At 39.5% G+C, this 22440-nt stretch overlaps 1 protein-coding gene across 4 annotated transcripts in view; it reads right to left on the reverse strand.

The window, feature by feature from the left end:
• The window catches only part of LDAH (lipid droplet associated hydrolase), an 88524-nt gene that overhangs the window by 19844 nt on the left and 46240 nt on the right, over window positions 1–22440 (reverse strand). For 3 of the 4 annotated variants that reach the window (XM_070379170.1, XM_070379172.1, XM_070379171.1), the window contains exon 5: window positions 5706–5940. The exons of the other annotated variant lie outside the window; for it this stretch is intronic. In XM_070379170.1, the coding sequence (XP_070235271.1) occupies window positions 5706–5940 (235 nt within the window). The remainder of the gene's footprint in view (window positions 1–5705; window positions 5941–22440) is intronic. 4 annotated transcript variants of the gene reach the window in all.

The following is a 22440-nucleotide window of genomic DNA, read 5'->3' on the forward strand; positions in this document are numbered from 1 at the left end:
CCTTTTCTTCCCTCAGAAATGCTCGTAACACAACACAGTGGTCAGAAACAATAATACCAGATAGAAGTGTAATTTCCTAAGGGGAAAACACATTTCTCCTGGCAATGACTGTCGACAGCATTCCTGGAAACCCAGCAGAAATCAGAGTTTCAAGCACCACAGTGAAGGAAATATCTAGTAGTAGCAGTAATGGAAACAAAACATGAAGGGAAGAGAATGATTTAGAGGAATGGTACTTACTTACTTTCATTTCATAACAAATCTAAATACAGGTGTAAAAAACCCTCACTGAGTCTAATGTTCTATTTTATTTGCTACCATCATCTTCTGAAACCTTCTTAGTGTTTAAATATTACTACAGGACTTCAACTCACAGTGGAGTGGCGAAGGAATGAAATGAAGGCGGGCTAAAACCGGAAGACCAATAGGACATTCGTGTCACAGGCTAAACGCTATCACTAAATTCTCCAAGTAAACACGATCTACAACAGAAGGCTGCCTTCTGTTTAATTAACCTAATCACCTACCTTAATGCCATTTTGTCCATCTGGAAAATTCCCAAGTCATCTTCAAGTCCGAATTCATTTGTCTTCTCCCTTATTTACCTAGGTAGAACTAGTTTCTCCCTTTCTCGGTACTATTTCTGCCCTGCATCTGTGTTCATATCAGTCTTAACTGTGATATATTAAAATTCCTCACACTGATTTACTCTACCATGCTATGTAAATATAAATGTAAATATAGGGTGTAAATGTAAAAATAGGGTGATTTTATATATATATATATCTCAACAGCTATATTTCATTTATTCTCTCCAGTGATTATCCAGGTCCTTGGTTCATGGCAAGTGTCAGTAAGGGCTGTTAAATAAAATAAATGAGTAGGGACTGAGCTGGTGTTTTTCTTTTTAGGGGAAGGTTTGGGGGGAGGGTCAGGAGGAAAAACCTACTGCCATCCTTGAGGGAGAGCAAGAGCTGATGTCACAAGAGAGTCTAGACACTGACATGGGGAAGCCAAGTTGGCAGGTATTTGTTGATCTGATTTGTAAACAGATACTCTTATCAATGTAACAGAGTTCATCAAAGTAAAACACACAATTCAAGGCATATGATTTTTAAAAAATAATACAACTTTTTAGAGGGGTAGATAATTTAAATACACACACACACACACACACATAAACTTCTATAGAAAAAAAATAATAAAACCTTCACTGAGTCATTTAATTCTAAAGCAGAGGTGATATTCTAATACCATATCTAATTACCTTTTGCCTAAATCCTAATACTGACCACACACACACAAAATTTTTTTCCTTCTCTGCTGAATTTAAGGCTAAACTTCCATGAATAATTAAAGCTGAAGTTGGCTTTTAATGGATTTTCCTAAGTTACACACAAAAATGAGAGACTAGGTAACATGTGAGTCTGGTTTTGTCTTATTCAAAATATTATTCTGGGATTAAGTCAAAAATATTCTGAGAAGAAATTTGTGATTCTTTAGTGAAGCTTATGTGTCAGCAGTTCATTGAATAGTTTTCAGTTCATATAACTGTACATGCTTTTAAAAGTTACTTCCATATTGATTAAGGAAAGGAAAGATTACAAAAGTCTCTTACAAGAACGCATGCAACAAAGGTAATGAAATCCACCAGGAATGCCCTTTGTCTGCACTATGTTTTTCTAATTAGGTAAATGAAAGGAATTAAGACATCAATTTGGTCTAACTAACAAAAAGACTCTAGAATATTTTTAAATGTTAATTATCTTGACCTGTGATACTGCTAAGCTAAAATATATTTGCTTTTAGCTTTGATCAGAAAATCCAATTTAGCTGTCTCAGTGAGAAGTCTATTTCTCATGAAACAGAAGAACATCTATTATAAAGAAAATACATAGTAGCAACTATTACAGAATTAAAGGAAAAAAAAACCATGAATTTTCTTTAAAAGTAATATGCAAGACAATCTAGTTACATAAATTGAATTGATGAACACATGGTGAAGTTTATGAAGCACACTAACTGAATTAGGGCTACTCTATCTTGAATGCTGGATAGGAAAGGAGGTTTTACTCAGTCTGGTAAAGAGGGCTAATACAGACTCTCAGCCTATAAGAACTGCCATTTTTGCCAAAAGGACAACAGCATTTGAAATATCTGAATAGTTTTGTTCCTTGAACTTTTCAGACCTTACTACCACAAAAAAATATGTGTATAAACTAAAGGATACAGAAAATCTGTTTCTATCCAGATAGGTCAGGATTTATTATCCACCACTTGGACTGGCAAACTTCCTCCGTTTGTTTCCGTAAGATTTCTACTGAAGCACAGACATTACATAATGTGCAAACACTGCAAGCCCTCCTTTTAGGGGGTAAACTGGTCAGACTGGTATACTGGAGGTCATTGTCTGGATGATAGTCAAACCACAGAGAAGTAGGTCTGGAGGAGGGAGGTCTGCAGAGTATAGATTTCACCACTGTGAATGATCTCAGATCTGGTATTCCTTTCCCCCAATGAGCCCTCTCTTTGTGTAAAATGAAAATCATGTCATCAACTCAAGTGGCTGGTTGAAATATTGATTAGCCTTCACCATTCATGGGATAGAAGCTCAGGAGGAATACACTAATCATCTTCAAGGGTCAGGGACTTAAGAGTATCAGCCTCCCTCAGCTGGGCCCTTCTTCCATTTGTCCTAAGCAAGGTAACAGGAATCACTAGTGGGATGGCTAGGGCAAGTCTGGGTAAAGGTACATGTTATGGTAGCCATTGCGAGAAGAGGCAAGGGTGAATTGGTATCCAAAGTGGAGAGGTAAAAAGATGCTGGCTAAGATGATGGAGACGCTTGGTTAAGGATTAGCCTACTGTCATGAGTAGAAGATTAAACCTTCTTATAGAGAATAAACCAAGAACACAAAGCAGAAAGAACACAGGTAATTCTTGCCTTCTTTCTCTTTACCCAAAGTTATTATAGATGGGGTGAGTAATGAGGGAAAAAAAGAGACTACTAAAGTATTGGTTACTTGGATGTTAGAAAGCCAGATCTATCAATAGAAGGACGAGAACAGAAAATCAGAGAAGGAAAGGATGTCAGAAATACAAGGGCTGTGCTCCAAAAGTTTGTTTGCAAGTTGGTTGTTTGGAACAGAGATGAAGCAACGTGGCTGAGTGTTTAGTCTGGTTTACAGTCTATTTTGCACATCTTGTAACTGTACTATGGGAAAGAAATTCCACAGTTCCTCCAAGCAACAATGCAGATGGAAGGCTCTGGTTGCCTTGAGTCATGGAGGGGAACGTGTCCTATGCCCAAACTGTCTTGCTCCTTGATGCCTGCATTCAGGGCTCCCAAAGACTCAGGAGGAGTCAATCACTGCAGCTGAAAGGAAGATTCCTTTCTCTTGAGCACAACTTATGGAGCCTACATCTTCAAGAGGGTATTTATAATTCTGTGAAGTGTTCTATGTGTGTGCATGTCTAGCAGCTCAATTGTGTCAGTCATGTCCAACTTGTTGCAACCTCATGGACTGTAGCCCACCAGACTCCCCTGCCCATGGGATTTCCCAGGCAAGAATACTGGAGTGAGTTGTCATTTTCTATAAATTAAATCCTGTTGGTTGATACTGTTGCTGAATTCACCTATATCCTTGCTAACTTTCTGTCCTATCATTCTACTGATTGTTGAGAGGGATATTTACGTATCCAGCTATAACTGTCCATTATCCTTTCAGTTGTATCAGTTTTTGCTTCACATATTTTGCAGCACACTTGGTTTGTACATACATATATTAGAATTACTATGACTCCTTAGTAGATTAACTCTTTTACTATTATCATTATGTAATATCCCTCTCTGTTCCTGGTAATTTTCTTTGCTCTGAAGTCTACTTTATCTGATAGTAATATAATCATTCCTGGTCCATTTTGATTAATATTTGCATGATATATTTTTTCCCATTCTGTTATTTTCAACCTACCTATATGATTATGCTTTAACTACATTTTCTGAAGATTGCATATACTCAGGTTATGTTTTTAAATTCATGTTGTCAATCTTTGTCTTTTAATTGGTGTATTTTGACCATTTGCTTTAATGTAACTATTGGTAATGTTAGAGCTTGTTTGCCATTTTATTATTTGTTTTCTGATAGCTATCTGTTTTCTATTTTTCTATGTTCTTTCTCTGGCCTGTCTATGTGTTACTGAATGTTTTAGAATTCTATTTTGATTTACTTATAGTGTTTTTGTTTTTTTAAAATATGTCTCCTTATGTAGATTTTAAAGTGGTAATTCTAGGTATTTCACTGAGGGTGTATGACTTACACCCTCAATGCCATTTTCACTTACTAGGCTATTTCTTTCTCTTCTATGAGGGAAAAATAAGGGGCTGGACCAGCAGGTCCTCCTCAGTCTTTGGTGATTTTTATGACTGTTCCAAGCCTGGCTTCCCTTCTCCCTATCTTATCTTCTTCCTCTCCCTTGCTAAGCCTATAATAAACAATAGGTGTTTGTAGAACGTTGTGGGGGGAAGTCCATAAATACAGCAAATAGGCTGAACTTTGTATTTGTGATGACTGCTTCTTGCTATTTAGGAAAACACGTCCTGGATAATCTGTGGCTGTATAACTATAAAGGCAGGGGTGTGACTTGTTTCTGAACTCACTATGCACGTGAAATTGTGGGAATCAATGTAAGTGAGCACCATAAACTTTAGACAGTAGTCCTGCTTTTATGCTTGACTGGAGCAAAGAGACAGCAGCAGCAGCTACAGTAAAGGAAGCCTGACACAGTGGCATACTGATGGGATTTGAACACTACCTACTAGTTGTGTGACTTCAGGCAAACTGTAACTTCTCTGAACCTCAGTATCTTCATCTGTAAAATGGGGACAGGAATACCCGAACTTCATTAGTTCTTCTGAGGACTACAGGTAAAAGTTTAGAACAGTGCTATTTGCTGCTGCAACTGCTGCTATACCATTTATTGGAGGCTTATTATAAATAAAATACTAGATAGGCACTTTGCATAAATTATCACATTTAATCCTGTAATAATCTTTTGAGGTACAGGATATTAATATCTCCATTTTATAGACTATGGAGGTAGCATAATTTTATTATTAAAATCATTTGTAAATATAGTATAAATTAGTACTAACTAAAAGATAAATTACATTTAAAAATATCATTTGAAGCCAAAAAGTAAAGTACCAAAAACATTCCTGGCATATTCAGAAACTATAATTACTAAAGCCTCCAATGTTATACTACCATGACTACTATTTATTACTTTTTAAAATTTCTCCAAAAACTTCTAAAGAGCAAAGCAAAATCATAGTTTATTCACTCTATGAGGATATTAGGCCTGGTTTCCTTGTGCTGATTTTTGCAGTTTATACACTGAGCTTAACAGGGAACACCGTGGATTCCTATAAGGGACTCCATATATAGTAGATAAAGAAAAATTCTTTCTCATTGTCCTGCAGCTAGAGTAGAGAATCAGAAGGATAAGGTTTAAAATTAAAGCCTGATGAGGCTTCTCTGTCATTTAGAATATCCCTCACTATTTTCATTTTGTTTCAAGTTTTAAACTTTTGGGAGAAAAATATAACAAATAATTCCTTGTTTGAGACTCACCCACTGTCTGAGGTTATTCTCTTAACACTTTCTGATATAAGAATAAACATATACATTTTAAAATGTGCTTACCAAGGCAGAATGGTTCCAACATATTCATACACAAAAATTCCCTTGGTATGTCCATCATTTGAAGGACCATTCTGATCGCCAAGAACTTGATTTTCTCAGGCCATGGTTTAAGCAGTAAGTAGCAAGGAACATAGAGAGCATATCGAAGCCAGCACAAAAGAGGTGTGGCAAACCTGCCTTTGGGTGACTCAGACATTCGCTCAATTGTTGGAAACAGCAGAATGGAGCGAATTACCTATAATGAAAAAAAAAATTTTGATGAGAAGTTTTCCTAAGGGATAAGTTACTGCTTTCTCATTTCTTCTATATAGTATCTACAAATGACTAGGTTTTAGAACATGGCTAATGATCTATTCCAGAGAAGGCAATGGCAACCCACTCCAGTACTCTTGCCTGGAAAATCCCATGGACAGAGGAGTCTGGTGGGCTGCAGTCCATGGGGTCGTGAAGAGTCGGGCACAACTGAGCGACTTCACTTTCACTTTTCACTTTCATGCACTGGAGAAGGAAATGGCAACTCACTCCAGTGTTCTTGCCTGGAGAATCCCAGGGACAGAGGAGCCTGGTAGGAGGCCGTCTGTGGGGTCACGCAGAGCCGGACACGACTGAAGCGACTTAGCAGCAGCAGCAATGATCTATTCAGACTGAGAAGTACCATCCACTGCCTTCTCAGGCCTCAACCAATCTGGGTAGGATATAAGGATGTCCCTCAAGTTGAAGGGGTTAATTTTCAGGATGAAGAGGAAATCAGATACATAAGTTTTTGATTATGACAGCAACTCCCACTCCTTTTGAAAGACTGCTGAAAGTAGAAATGAATTTACCATTTTAGTGGATTACCAATTTGACTAATGATGCCCAAAGAGATTAAAACTACAAAAAATACTCTATTTCTAGTCAGAATTTCTTTTATTCATATTTGGAGATAGTTCACTTTTGAAAAGCTCCTCTATTCTGTAACCTTACTAGCCAAAGATAATCTTTAACAGGACCATATGTATATATGCTGCTGCTGTTTCGTCGCTTCAGTTATGCCCGACTCTGCACAACCCCATGGACTGTGGTCTGTCAGGCTCATATATGTGTGTATATACATATATGTATATATATATATATACGGGCTGTGCTGAGTCTTCTTATTGCATGGGTTTTTCTCTAGTTGTGGCAAGTGGGGGCTACTCTCTAGTTGTGATGCACAGGCTTCTCATTGTGGCAGCTTCTCTTGTTGCAGAGCACGGGCACTAGGGTTTCAGTAGCTGCGGTTCCCCAGGCTCTAGAGCACCGGCTTCTCAGATGCTCCACAGCATGTAGGATCTTCCCAGACCAGGAACTGAACCTGTGTCTCCTGCATCAGCAGGTTGATTCTTTACCACCGAGTCACCAGGGAAGCCCAGGATGAAATATATTGTTAACAACTGATTCAACTTCAATAAAGCATGCATGCTCAGTTGCTCAGTCATGTCTGACTCTTTGTGACCCCATGGACTGTAGCCTGCCACACTCCTCTGTCCACGGAATTTTCCAGGCAAGAATACTGGAGCAGGTTGCTATTTCCTTCTCAAGGTGATCTTCCTGATCCAGGGATCGAACCTGTTTGTCTCCTGCACTGGCAGGCAGATTCTTTACCAGTGAGCTCCTTGCGAAACCATGGATAAGATTAGTGTCCTTAAAAGGACAGACACTTCCCAAGAGCACAAAGAAAAGAGGTCTGGAGAACACACAGAGAGAAGATGGCCATCTATAGGCCAGGAAGAAGTATCACCAGAAACTGACCATGTTGGTATGCTGATATTGGGCTTCCAAACTCCAGAACTAAGAAAATAAATTTCAGTTGTTTAGGTCACCCAGTCTATGACATTTTGTTAGGCAGTTTGAGCAGACTAACACCTATCTCTTAATATCACAGTCAATTTTTGTCTGTTAATGAACTTGATACAAGTGTAATCATGCAGTGTTTTTATTTTACTTCCTTCAATCAATATTGTTTATAAGATCCATCCTTGTTGATGCATATAGAAATAGCTCATTATTGTTGCTATCTAGTTTTCCATTGTAAGAACACAACACAATTGATTTTATAGATAGATATCTAGGTTGTTACTACAAATATGCTGATATTTTTACACATGTCTATTGTGCATGTATTGCTGTTGACTATGTCATCTCAAAGTAGAAATATGTGGACATATGGTTGCACATGTTAGCTGCAGTGTTAGTAGGTAGTTCCAAATAGTTTTCCAAAGAACTTGTACCAGCGTACTCCCCTACCATCAGACATGGGCTTCCCTGATAGCTCAGACGATAAAGAATCTATCTGCAGTGCAGGAGACCTAGGATCAATTCCTGGGTTGGTAAGATCCCCTGGAGAGGGGAATGGCAACCCATTCCAGTGTTCTTGCCTGGAGAATTCCATGGACAGAGGAACCTGTCTGGATACAGTCCACAGGGTACCAAAGAGTCACACATGACTGAGGGACTAAGTATACACACATACCATCAACCATTAGGGTTCATAGTGTTATATATCCTCATATTTGGTTCTGGCAAACTTTGTAATTATAATTGTAATTGACTAACCTGTTATCTGGAGGTATTTCGTTATGGCTCTGACTTAAGGTTTTTATGTCTTTTTATGTTTTGGGAACATTTTCTATACATCCTCTGAAAATATCTTATTTAAGTCTCACATTTTTCTATTAGACTGTCTTTTTAAATTATTGATTTGTAGAAGGTACTTTTTAGTCTAGATACCAGCCCTTTGTCATGTTGTAGTTCTTGACTTGCCTGTTCATTCCTTATTCTTATTTTTTTTTTAACAGAGATAAACTCTTCCGTTTGATACAACTGAATTTAACAGTCTTTTCTTTTACAGTTATGGTTCTCTGTCCTTGGTTTAAGAAATTCGTCTACAACCTCAAATCATGAGGATATTATTTTTTTCATTCAAAAATATTTTAGAAATTAGATTTTTCAGAAATGAGACAATGGTAACTTCTTATCTGTTCTACCATGTGGATTTAAGCCTTGGGCTGGGTTTAACTTTGGTTGTGAGTCTATTCCTTTGATTTCAGGCATCAATGATTTATCATTTCTTTTAAGTATTTACATTCCTCCTTCTGGATGAACTGGATGTATTTCTCCTGGTAGGACCTGATAGTAAAGGTGGGGTTTTGTGGACTCAGTCTCTTTTTCACCTTCTACCATTGACAGTCCTTTTTCATAATAATCTATTTGGTGGCACTGACCAAACGTTACATTGACCAGGTAACACCTGTCACTCTGCCTTCATGTCTCTCTCACTGATAGAGAACAGGGATTTGAGGGTAAAAACTGTGGAGGACCCTTCTTTCTAATCATATCTTCTTGTTCTTCCTTGGTCGTATCTAGCAGCTAAGGGCTTAGCTATTTCCTACAGGCTTTTCCTTTTCTCTCAACAATATCTGAGATCTTTTCATTGTTTCTTTTTCAGTCACAATAATCTGATTTCTGCTACATGTCCTTCTCTGTCAGGTAAGTAAGAATGTACTGCTCCCTAGGCCTGCATGATGACTAAATAAAAGATGTTCTTTGGGGGCTGAGAACCACAGCCTTTTCAGATGATTTTTAAAATGCTGGATGGGTAACAACACGTTGCAAAATGCTCATGATGTGCTTTCTGAATGAACGCTGCGTTTCTGTGGCCTTGGCATCTTTTCAAGTACAAAGCAGAGGAGAAGCTGGATGGACTGTACTGAATCAAGGCCTTATGGAGCATTCGTGGGTGCTTGTGATGCAGATCATTGTGGGTTCCAGAATGTCAGGGATGATCCAGAATCCTCCAGTCAGAGCCAGCTGCCTGCGTCTCAGTGGGTTTACACAAAGGTTATATATATAAAGAGTCACACAAGGGTTACAGGGTCTCTGTGAAATCTGACTAGACAAGAAAAGTCAGTTAAAGGAATCATTCTCCCTGGATGCCACTTCCAGAGTGAACTCCAACTCAATGCTTTTGAACACAAACAGAGGAGGAACGAGATCAGCTTCGGAATCGCAGGGCTTTACGGGTGTTTGGTCACCTTCTTTGTCCCCTTTTAGCGTCACACAGGGCTACAGCATTCCTGACCCACCCGTGATGATGATTACATTGAGGACACAGGGTAAGCAGAGTACAGACACAAGCATCCCAGCGACAGTTGCCATCAGTCTCGGGGAGCATTGGTAAAGAACATGACAGCCTTATGACATTTCCAGGGCTCCTGAACAGGCCTCCCTATTCTCACTGTCCACATACAGTAGGCAAGCTACTGTTTCACCTTCACCTTTCTGTCCAAAGATATTTTTCAGGACTGCTCCCAGTGGCTCAAACAAGGCTGCTGTCTCTCTTAGACATGTGGAATATATCCTTCAGAGTGGCAAAAATTAAGAAATCTAACAATATACCAAGTACTACTGATGTGGATCAATAAGAACACTTATTATGGCATAATTGCTAGCCTTTCCGCTTCAGTTTTTGAAGTACAATCACTTTGGTGGGTGTCTGGAGCTCCACACAGAAAGTAAATTTCATCAAGTTGTCTAACGTTAGCAGTTTGATTCAGGGCTCTAGCATTTCACTTGGATACCAAACAGCATGCTTTTTAAGAGTCTGAGAGGGAGAAACAATTAAAAAAAATCTTTTAGCAATTGGAGAGGTGCTACAGTTAACCACTGACTTTACACCTTCAAATTCAGATTTCTTCCCCTGTCTTTTGGGTAATTTTAGTGTCATGAATCCTTTAATTCCTATAAGAGCTACAAACATTCTGCTCGTCTTAGGACTCGAGAGATTTCACACAGGGGTGGGTTTATATGGAGCAATCTTTGGTACTGAGAGAGGAAGGGCTTCATACTGCCCTGCAGGGTCCTCCCAGCTGAAGGGCTACGAAGGACCTCCTTCCCCATTGCACAGGAAGAGTTCTCCCTTGACGCTGGAGAGCGGGTTTCTTTAGCAGCTGCAGTGGCAGCAAAGACAATGATGAAGAAACCAACTTCTGAGCTTCAGCTGGGCTGTCTTTTGTTAGTCCCAACTGGAGCAAAAGTTCCCCGATCTGGTAAGGAAGCCAGGTTGGCCAAAGTACAGTCACTGCAGGCTCCTTGGCAGGCAATATTCTTCAATAATATCTTTAAGAGTTTGATGGCCTAGTCTTTCACTTTTTCAGTCCATAATCTACCTGAAACTGATTTTTACGTGTGAAATACGGGTCTAACAATTTTCCTCCATATGGAAACTCAATTGTTACAGCACTATTAACTGCAAAGGCAGTCCTCCCCTGCTTTTCTGGTGTGACGCTTCTGCAGCAAATCCTGTACGTGAAAGGTCCTTTCCTGGGCTCTCTAAGCTGTTTTATTGACCTACTTTTCTAACTCTGTGCCCAGAGCACAATGTCTTACTTACTAAAGCTTTAGATTTTGGTATTTGGTAGAGTAAGTTAAACCCCATTTTCTTGTTCTTCAAAAATGCCTTGAGTATATTTGGCTTTCGGCATTGGATATGGATATGAGTTTCATTTATAAAAACATAATTATTAAGTAATTAAGAGATGATACCAGTAAGTATCAAGTCCTATGGTGGGGTAGGAAAGACAGAAGATAATGAAAAAAGACTGGAAACTGCTGGAAGTGGGCTCTAAACGAGGTGTTTTAGTGAAGGCTTCAGAGAAAGGTGACATTTATGCAAAGGCAGCTACGGAATGAGCAGAAGATATTTGGAAAAAGAGGTTTTCTGGGAGAGGGAAGAGCAAGTGCATAGGCCATAAGATAGAACCTAATTTGGTGTTTAAGAGAGACTTCTCTGGTGGTCCAGTGGCAGAGACTCTGTGCTCCCACTGCAGGGGGCCTGGTCAGGGAACTAAATCCCACACGCCACAACTAAAGATACTGGTGCTGCAACTAAGACCCAGTGCAGCCAAGTAAATAAATAAACATTTTACAGAAAGAGAGAAACAGGCAGGGCAGTACAGCTGGAGCAGAGTGTGTGAAAGGAGAGCAGCTCGGTTGTGACCATCATAATCACAGGGGCAGCAGCCGATGGATGGTCCAACGGGCCTTTGGTTTCCACTCTGAGTCACCGAAAAGCTTTTGAAGGGTTCTGAAAACAGGGATGATATGTTTGACTTCCATCTTAATAAGATTACTTTGGCTATTGCATCATTACTAGTGTCCTAGAAGTACTGTATCAATGAAATTTTACGATTAAAAAAAAGTAAGAGTTAGAAATATTGGTGGCAAAGAGTCAGACATGACAGTGATTGAACAACAGAAATACTGGAAGGTAAAATGACTATTTTTGGTTTATGTTTAAAACATTAACAAAATTTCATGTATAAAAATAATAGCTAAACACCAACATAAAAAGAAATGTACTACACTTATCTAAAGAGAACTTTAAAATCCAAAGGGACATTTGTTCTTCCATGGCAAAGGAGATATAAATTCTGCCACTAAGTTAACTGATCAATTCAATTCATTCAATCCCAATTAAATACTAAATAAGATGATCCTTATTTTGAAATTTGACAAATTATATTAATGTTCATCTGGAAAATGAAATACATCAAACCTAGGAATTCTGAAAAAGAAGAGAAAGAGGGCGATCAGCTTTACTGACAGTACACATTATGAAGCCATGATAGTTAAAACTGTATGATCAGAAAAGGATCACACAGCTCAGTGGAACAGAAATGGGTCTAGAAACAGACCTGAACATATATGGGAATTAAATTTATGATAAAGGTATTAGTGGAGGAGGAAAAAAAAAAAGCTGATACATAAATGCAGGCAAATAGATGGGGAAACAATGAAAACAGTGACAGACTTTGTTTGGGCTCCAAAATCACTCCAGATGGTGACTGCAGCCATGAAATTAAAAGATGCTTGCTCCTTGGAAGAAAAGCCATGACCAACCTAGACAGCATATTAAAAAGCAGAGACATTACTTTGCCAACAAAGGGCATCCAATCATAGGTATGGTTTTTCCAGTAGTCACGTATGGATGTGAGAACTGGACTATAAAGAAAGCTGAGAGCCGAAGAATTGATGCTTTTGAATTATGGTGTTGGAGAAGACTCTTGAGAGTCCCGTGGACAGGAAGGAGAGCCAAACAGTCCATCCTAAAGGAAATCGGTCCTGAATATTCGCTGGAAGGACTGATGCTGAAGCTGAAACTCCAATACTTTGGCTACCTGATGCAAAGAACTGATGCTGGGAAAGACTGAAGGTGAGAGGAGAAGGGGACAACAGAGGATGAGATGGTTGGATGGCATCACTGACTCAAAGGACATGAGTTTGAGTAAATTCTGGGAGTTCGTGATGCACAGGGAAGCCTGGCGGGCTGTAGTCCATGGGGTCGCAAAGAGTCAGACACGACCGAGTGACTGAACTGAACTGAAATGCAGCTGGGAAAACTGGAGAACAGAATTATTTAGAATAGCAAAAGACTGGAGATGGATTTCCATAATTATGATTAGTTACATAAACTATGATATATCTATCTAATGGAATACTATGGTATAATGAACATTAAGTAGATCTGTATGTGCTAATAATGAGGGTGTTCTAATTCTGTTTATTCTTTGAAATAAACTGATTGGAATTGTGAGTAAAAGGGAATTAGCAAGCTGCAAAGCAGACATTCTGTCTTGGGGCTCATACTTTCTCTGGACTTTTTATCCTGAACGCACAAAGGTAATTTTGTTTGAAAATTAGACATCACTGAATAATGTAATCCCCACTAACTACAATTTAACAATTCAACTCCAATCTAATTTTTCCCTCCAAGTAACTTTTAACCATGTTAGTAAATAACCAAACCAACTACTATCAGGGATTTGGTTAAAAAAATAATTCTAGGGAATAATGTGAGGTCAGTACATTTAATCCTAACCCTCTAAACCTTCTGCATTTATAATGGCACCAGAGATAAGAGAAAATATTCAGAACTAGTCCTTTCAGGTGCTATAAATTCTTCAGGAAAGTAAAACTAAATTGTGTTCTATTGTACTCTGCTCATCAAAGCAGGAAAATATGCTAAAACTCATGACAAATATTTGAAATGGGAAAGTTAGAAAGAAATCTGCCCCTCCTCCCCACCCCAGCCAATCCACAGTAAGCCAGAACAATCAACTAATGAAAATAATCTGTTTTTCCAAGAAGTCTGGTGTCAGGTAACTCATTGTTCATTTTAGTTTCAAGTTTATTCACTTCAAAATAACCGGTTTCCTTGTGTTTAGTAAAATGTCCTCAAAGATTCAGAGAATATAAATGGTTAATACAGTTACTGTCATACTGAAACATGTACCATACAGATTCCATACTAGTTATGTAACCCACAGCACCTAAGGAACTTTGGACTGATGAAATCAGCTGGCAGAAACGGGAAGCAATTCATTACTTTGTATAAACGATCCGTTACTGTGACCCGTGTTAAACAAAACTACATGCAAAGAAAAACTCTAAAAATACACGAGTAACTACAGGCTTACATTTGGTTGATGTGTATCAATAACAAGCTGAGATTTAAAGTGCACTATGAAATCATGGGAATGTACCGAAACAATAAGGAAGTTCTAATGTGCACTCTGAATGCATCATTACCTCTTAAAAATATAAGAAGACCAAAGATTGTTTATCACAACTAATATTTAGTTGACTAGGCTGGTTTTCCTCTCTTGCCTTTGGAGAGCAACAGTTATTACCTGTTGGGTGAAACTTAGACTTTCCTACATATCATGATGATAATTTCAGTGAAATTTATAGTCCAAATGTGATAGGGTAAGGCATAGTAATAAAAATTTCTTTTATTCATGGAGAAACCTATTGGCCAAAAAAAAAAAAAAATCACTGAGGTCAAGGAAATATACCTGATTTTATAACACAGCTGTGCAGAGAAAGTTTCCAAATTTGTGTACATGACAAAACATTTTCTTATGTTACTATCTTATTAAAGAAATAATTTCTAGGCTGACCAATTCATTCTACTCTAAGGAAACAATTTCATACATTTCACATTCTCACTTGAAATCTAACAGAGTCAACATTTGGTAATGAAGCACAACCACGTTTTCTTGACTAGTATAGGAAAGTAAATATACACACTGTGACTTTTTATACAGGGCATGTTTGGGGGACTGGAGACAGTATTTTGATGTTTATTTCTCCTGAATTTATTATTATTATTAATGATCTTCCAGAAAGGAAGTTAGGAAACAATTTGAAGTATAGCCATAAGGTAAGGAGCATGAAGTTCAGGTGTGGTTTGTGTACAATTTGTTTCATAAAATAGGCATTTTATTTTTAAATAGAGTAAAATCTAAAAAAGAAACCTTCAATATACTTATACTGTTCAGAGAGCTTATGAAAGATGCATCCATTTTTCTGGAGTGCAGCAATGATGTCTATCTGTTATGACTAAATGAAGCCATGATAAACGGTACTTCAACATCTTAAGAAGAAGAATGGCACTGCTACTTTCCCTATTTGCTTATCAGCTGAGCCCACCTGCTGTGATAATGGCAGGGTACTTCCTACAAGCTGAAAACAAGAACACATAGCACACAGCTTTTCCTTTCATATGACTGCCAACATCGTTAAGACATGTTAGAGAACATGCAATAAAAACCAGGCAGCATTCAAAGATAAAGTTGCTAGTAGTCAAAACACAGACCTAGGAATAATCCTAGTTTATCTCTTCTCCCCAAAGGCCACGTTTTCCTCTCCTTAGGATAAGGCTATTCAGCTTACTGAATCATATGTATGCAGTTTATGGCTTCTCAGGTGGCTCAGTGGTAAAGCATCCACTTGCCAAAGCAGGAGATGCAGGTTTGATCCCTGGGTCAGGAAGATCCCCTGGAGGAGGAAATGGCAACCCACTGCAGTGTTCTTGCCTGGAGAATCACAGAGATGGGGGAGCCTGGTGGGCTGCTGTCTATGGGGTCGCGCAGAGTCGGACACGACTAAAGCTACTTAGCAGCAGCAGCAGCAGAAACTATGCTAATGTATTTTATATACATAATCTCATTTAATGCGTAACCTTATCAAGTAAGTTTCTTTTTCCATAGATGAGAAAACTGAGATTTAGTTACAAAGTGATAAAGATGAATCCACACACGGTAAAGTCAGAGCACACTGTTGTTACTGTTTAGTTGCTAAGTTGTGTCTGACTCTGTGAGACCCCATGCACTGTGAACTGCCAGGCTCCTCTGTCCATGGCATTTTCCAGGCAAGAATACTGGAGTGGGTTATCATTTCCTCCTCCAGGAGATCTTCTTGATCCAGGGGATCGAAACTGCATCTCCTGCTTTGGTCCACTGAGCCACCTGGGAAGCCTATGCCGTCCATTAATTACACCATATACTTGCAGACAAAAGAATTTCTTAATAATTATTATTGTTTGGTGATGTAACTCTGTGGTTGAAACAACTGCTACCATTATTGTTAGAGATAGGCCAATATTTACAAGTGTTCCAAATCATTCAACTTCAGAATAACACTAAATCCTAAGAAGGAAGACCCTTCAAAGTTGATAATGAAAAAAAATCACGCCACTGCAACATTTTGCATACGACAGATGACGTTCATGAGATGGACCACCGTTACCATTTTTCATTCATGTGAATTATATTCAGATCTTCTAGGACAGATTTTTCTACACTTTAATTACCCAAATATAAAAAAACAAAAACAAAAAAAGTCATTTCATGCTTTTAATCTGCACTTCAGGGCTGCAAATTACAAGGAACACTTGCATATCTGCATTGATATTTACATATGATTACACTTACACATTTGAAACATGGCTTCAAAATCTTACAACCCATGCTTTTCAAGCTTTTGTCACTTTATACACTTCAGATTTATTTTATTTTGAATGTAAAACGTTCTTCTCCTCAGCTTAAGATCTCTTAGAATCTACTTCCTTTTGAGTCTTTCAGATTCAGAATAACTAAGAACTCAAACAGAAAACTAATGATGCTCAAGCCGCTCTGGAGTCCAGCAATCTATCACAGAGTCCCTGTTATTCTGAACTGAACAGTGTTTTCCAGGTAACCCCAGAATTCAGTGAATGGTGACAATAGCAAAGCCACCCTCACGTCTACAGCTCCGATATTCTCACAACACCATCGTGGCCTCTGGCAACATCAGCTTTCTCTTGGTTAATAACAGCAAAGCTACACAGGATCTGAAAGAATGGCTTTGCTGACCAAAAATCTTACTTAGCAATTTCTTAAGCTTGGAGTTGGAATACCCTAAGCAGGTCAGGAAGTAAAATCCTGAATTACTTGACGATGGAGTTGGAGCTTTTCTAAGTTAGAAACTCCAGTCTTTAAAAGCTTGAATCACTGGAGAGGGAAGGAGGAGTCATTCATGGGGTTTATCGATTGTTTTCTGGCTTGTTCATTTGTTCATTCATTAAAGACATATTGGCACCTACGATACACCAAATGCTGTGGTGAGAGCTGGAGACAAAACAGTGAACAAGACAAAGAGTCTCCACTTTTAGAGAACTTGAAGTCTAATGGAAGAGAGATTTATGGCAAACACACACTAGGCAGAAGGCTATCGGAAATAAAAGTACAAGAGAAACATAAAATGGGCACAAGAAACCTCTTCATCATGGCCTAGGAACCTTTGAAAAGGGCCATGGAAAGACAAATTATTTGACAAACATTCACTGAATGCCTGCATAAGCAAAGTGCTGATGACAAGAACTCGGGGTCAGCCAGGGAGATCAGTAAAAAAGAGTCTTCCCCATTTAACCTTGATGAAAGATGCTGTGAAACATGTACGCTTCAGTTCCACACATGAAAACACCACTGTATACTTGTATGAAGACAAGGCAATGGTATCCATCACAGGGTTTCAGACTAGGGAAGGCCCCACGGCAGGGCACATGCTGGGGGCAGCACAAAGCACCAGACAACAAGGGATTTCGGCCACAGAAGCTGTCTCAGGAAACCCTCCGAGCTTCTCAGAAGTCAAAGGAGAGGCACGGATTATGGCAAAGCACGTCCCATTTTATCTGGCGGCAGGCAGATCCAACATTTGGGGAAGCTAAGACCCCATGAGATAGAGATTAAAACTCAGGAAAACAAGCTGTTAACTCGCAGCAAAAGGTTAGGCCCAAATAACTGAAGGGAGTCCATAAACCCCAATACCAGCTTTGATCATAAAATAAGTAAGAATCTGTCCTCCTTTCAATTCAGGAAAAAATAACAATGTATCAGAGATGTACCCATGTTATCTTTTCCCTCACAGGTCTCTGAAGGGGGTGCTCCGGCTCCCATTGTCACCCAGACACACCAGCTCCCTGAGCAGACCAGCCCTCCTTGTGTAGCCACAGTATCTCCTAGGCTTAGCCGCTCCCCACCCTGGCTCCTGAGTCTCACCTCGGCCTCTCTGCACTTCTAAGGCCTCTGCTCCTGCAGAGCACAGAGAAAGGCCAAGTGCCTCAGGGAAGGCCTTACCACCCCTACCAGCCTGCGTTCCCAAGCCTTTACACATTCCTGCCAGCTCTTATTATGCTGCACCTGACATCCAAATATCACTAATTTATCAATTAAAAATGCCCCATGGTATCTGAAAATACTGCACGATGAAAATAGGAATCACATACTCTGTTACCAAGTGCAAATTTTAGTCACCAGCTTAAAAAAAGAATCGCTCACTTCAAAGGGCCATAATTATGTAACTAACTCTCAACTAGTTAAGAGAGATATATACATTATATATATGTACACACATGCACACACAACACACATACACTGACTCTCCCCATTCCCCTTATACACGTGTGTGTGTGTGTGTGTGTGTGTGTGTGTGTGTAGCGGGGCAGGAGAAGGAGAGCAAATAACACAGAACATGAGGTAAAATAACAACAGTAAGTCAGGTAAAGTGTATACAGCATTCTATGTACTCTTCTTCTTGTAACTCTTTGCTAAGCTTGAAACCACTCCCACAGTTAGAAAGAACGAAGTACAGTCCACCACTGCCCTCTACCCCCAGGCGTGGCGCTTCTAATTCCTTTATCTTGCTCCACTGTTTTCATCAAGGTCGTCTCTCACCTTTGAACGTAGTAATTTCTGCGTTCAGTATCATCTCCCCCTGGCAGATTACGACCTCTAAGAGGGCAGGGCTTCTTTCCTGGTTCATGGGTGCCTCAAGTCCCCACCAGGTAGTCCATGACAGTGCAAGGACACAGCACACTGAACCAATGGAAGGCAGGGGGCAGTGCCCCCAGGTCCACCGCCTCACCCAATAGCCCCGAGCAACTCCCCTCCCCAGCCACAGTTCAGGGCTGGAGGTTTATTCTGTACACACGTTGATGGAGAGAGCTTTCCAGGGAAAGGCAGGGAAAAGGGCCGTTCGTGGAAAGGAGGGCTGAGGGAAAGCCCAACATGAATGCTGACACTTTCACCAGCCTCTCACACTGTCTCACTTCAATGATGATGCTTTCGGGCAGGAGATTTGAAGGTTTTAGGGGAGATACTGAAGGGCTCTAGAGAAAGAATGCACTGATAGTGACACTGGGAAATAACACCCCCCCACAAAAAAAAAAAAAAAAAAGTTAGGATACCTATCCCATCATGCTGCTGTGAAGCGGCCTAGTTGACAAGGCCCACACCCACACAAACCTCCTAGGATTTCTGGTGCTTCATTCCTAAATGTGAACAGATAACAAAGGAATGTCAGACACTTGAGGAAGCTTCTATTATAGATCAACATAAGCAAAAAGTGATAAAGAAAATTCAGAATGAATAGAGACAATGCATGATACAGCAAAACCCCCCAAATTTGCTTTTCTCAGAGAGAGAAAGAAACACTCACAAAGTTAAAAAAGACTCCACAAAAAGGGAACAAGGAACAAGAAGTTATCTGTATGAAGGCTGAAATCAAAAGTTTAATTAGATGGATTCCAAGATAAGGCTGGGAAATTATCCATTTCTCATCATATAGAACTTTAAAAAGAGTGAAAGATGAACAATGGAAAATGAAATCCATCAACAGAATCTTTTCTGAAGGTTTAACATATGACAATCAGAAAACAAGTAGAAAAAAATACGAGAAAAGTTTTCAGGATGTAAGAATGCCAGTTTCTGGATTAGAAAGGATAAACCACCCAAGGAATGTCATCACAAAACATAATAATGTGGATAAAGTGAAGATTCCAAAACTGTCCAGAGAAAAAACAGGTCACATGAAGAACAAAGAACTCGAAATGGCATACTTTTCAAGGCAAAGCTTGGAGAACGGGAAGCTAGGCAGAAGCAGTAATGGCGGTGATGGGGTGTGGGGATGCAGAGCCATCTGCCTGCCAAGAACAATTAGAAAAGCTGGAAAAAGTTGTTGTTTTTTTTTTTTTAGTGTCTTTGGAAGTATCAAAGGCAGAAGAGACCTGGAGGGCCAAAATTCTAGAGACAAAGGAAACTCTGAGAAGTGTGCTGAAACAGTTCTTTTTAGTCATTTACCAATTTGCAAGCAATGGCTACACGGCCAAGAAATTGAAGAGTTTCTGGAAATCTTCTGTGGCTCAAGGGTCAAAACTTGGGCGTTTGGTGCCCATTAAAGAGAAGGGATGCTGGGCTCTCAGTGGGAACTACTAATTGGCTACCCCCTACAAGCAGCAGTGTACCAGGCCTCACAAAGATAGCCCTGATTCAGCCCCATTCCTCATCGTATTAAAGTGACTGATCCTCATTATAACTGCTGTGCTAAGTCACTTCAGTCTCTTTGTGACTCTATGGGCCACAGCCCGCCAGGCTCCTCTATCTAGGGGATTCTCCAGGCAAGTACACTGGAGTGGGGTGCCGTGCCCTCCTCCAGGGGATCTTCCTGAGTCAGGGATTGAACCCACAACTCTTAAGTCTCCTGCATTGGCAGGTGGGTTCTTTACTGCTAGCGCCACCTGGGAAGCCTGACTATAACTGCTAGTCAAAAGCACAAGTAAATCCTCTCTGGAGGAAGACAGGAGCCTCATATTATCTTAATAATTTTTCATATATCAATATAATGATAGGTATTCAGCTGAAGAAAAACTTAACAAGTAGAGATGGTTTATTTCAGTGTCAACTGGTCTGGGTCATGGGGTTAGCAGATATTTGGTCAAACATTACTCTGGGTGCGTCTAGGAGGGTGTTTTGGATGAGATTAACATTTGTGGCAGTAAGACCTAGTACAGCAGACTGTCCTCCCCAGTGTTAGTAGGCCTCACCCCATCAGTTGAAGGTCTGAGGAAAACAGAGGTTGAGTAAGAGAGAATTCCTTGGGCTTGCTGACTGTCTTTGAGCTGGGACATTGGTTTTTTTTCCTGTCTTTGGACTTGAACCGAAATACTGGCTCTTCCTGGGTCTTGAGTTGGCCTGTGTTTGGACTCAAAACTTACACCACCAGCTCTCCGGTGTCTCCAGTTTACTGACTCCAGTTTTTAGGACTTGTCAGCCTCCATAACTGTGTTAGCCAATTCCTTATAGTTAGTCACTTTCTATTGGTTCTGTTCCTGTGGAGAACCCTAACATACAAACATACTGAGGAACAAGACAACGTAACTGAAAACGAAGAAGGAGAAAGCAGAAAAGAAATGTATAGACAAGACACTTAGACAATGGAATTATCAGGTACAATCTTCATTTATTTTTATTTCAAATATGTCATCTCTGAATTTTTACTTTTTAAGAATAAAATTGTACTTTAAAACACTGCTGACAGTTCAAAGGAGAAAGTCAGACATGAACTTCAAAATAACCGTGATTAACATGATCACAAAATTAAGTGACAAGATGTAGAATTTTAAGAAACGGTAACTATGAAAACAATAAAATGGAAATTCTATAAGCAAAAAATAGAATGAATGAAACAGAATTCAACAGATGGATTTAAAAGAAGTATATATATAGTTGAAGAGAGGGTTACTGAACTAAAAAATAGGAAAGAACAGCCAGATTGAAGCAGCGAGAGAAAAAAAGTTACTATGTGAAAGTTATACCTCAATTTAAAAATAAGCTCAAAAATCTAATATGGAGAATCATATAAATATGTAATACCTATAATGCAAGTTGGAATACACAATAATTTTGAGAAAAAGGGTTGTAAAGGAAGGACAGTAAAAATGACTGGGAAGAATCACGGAAGAGTTCACCAAGAATTTGCATTGAGATGACTTGAAATGGTGGACAGAAGCCATCTGTTAGGTGTGGTAGGAAAAACAGAAAGGAAGTGGATGTATGAGTTATTAATACGAGATAATAATAGGAGGAGCACTAGGTATGCACAGGGCAGGCATAGGGACAAGTTGAGACCACCTCTCTCAGAGGACCTTGAGGAGAATTCCCCTGGCACCCTGATGATCATCAGAATCAGCCCCAAGATTTTATGAAACCACTTCTGAATCCATGTCAATCAGCATTCATATGACATGACTGCCCTCTGCAGTAGGCACAAGCTCCTCAGCACTTTTCTGAGGGTAGCAAGTTATGAAAGAGGAAAAGGCTGACTCTCTAACACTCAGCTTGACTTATACAGAAGCGCCGACAACTATGCGGGTGAGGAGATACAATTATTGGTTGCAGTGGAGCTTCTGGACTGTCTACAGACTTCATTCATGTGTTGTTTCCTCTGGTCTCTTATGACTGACAATGGGAAATTATTTACTGTCTGGTTTCCGAGGAACAGGTTGTCAGAAACAATGCTGGCCTTCAGTCTTTATTCATTTGTCAGTATATCTCCC

This window comes from Bos mutus, chromosome 11, assembly GCF_027580195.1.
Source record: "Bos mutus isolate GX-2022 chromosome 11, NWIPB_WYAK_1.1, whole genome shotgun sequence".
Taxonomy (NCBI): Eukaryota; Metazoa; Chordata; class Mammalia; order Artiodactyla; family Bovidae; genus Bos; species Bos mutus.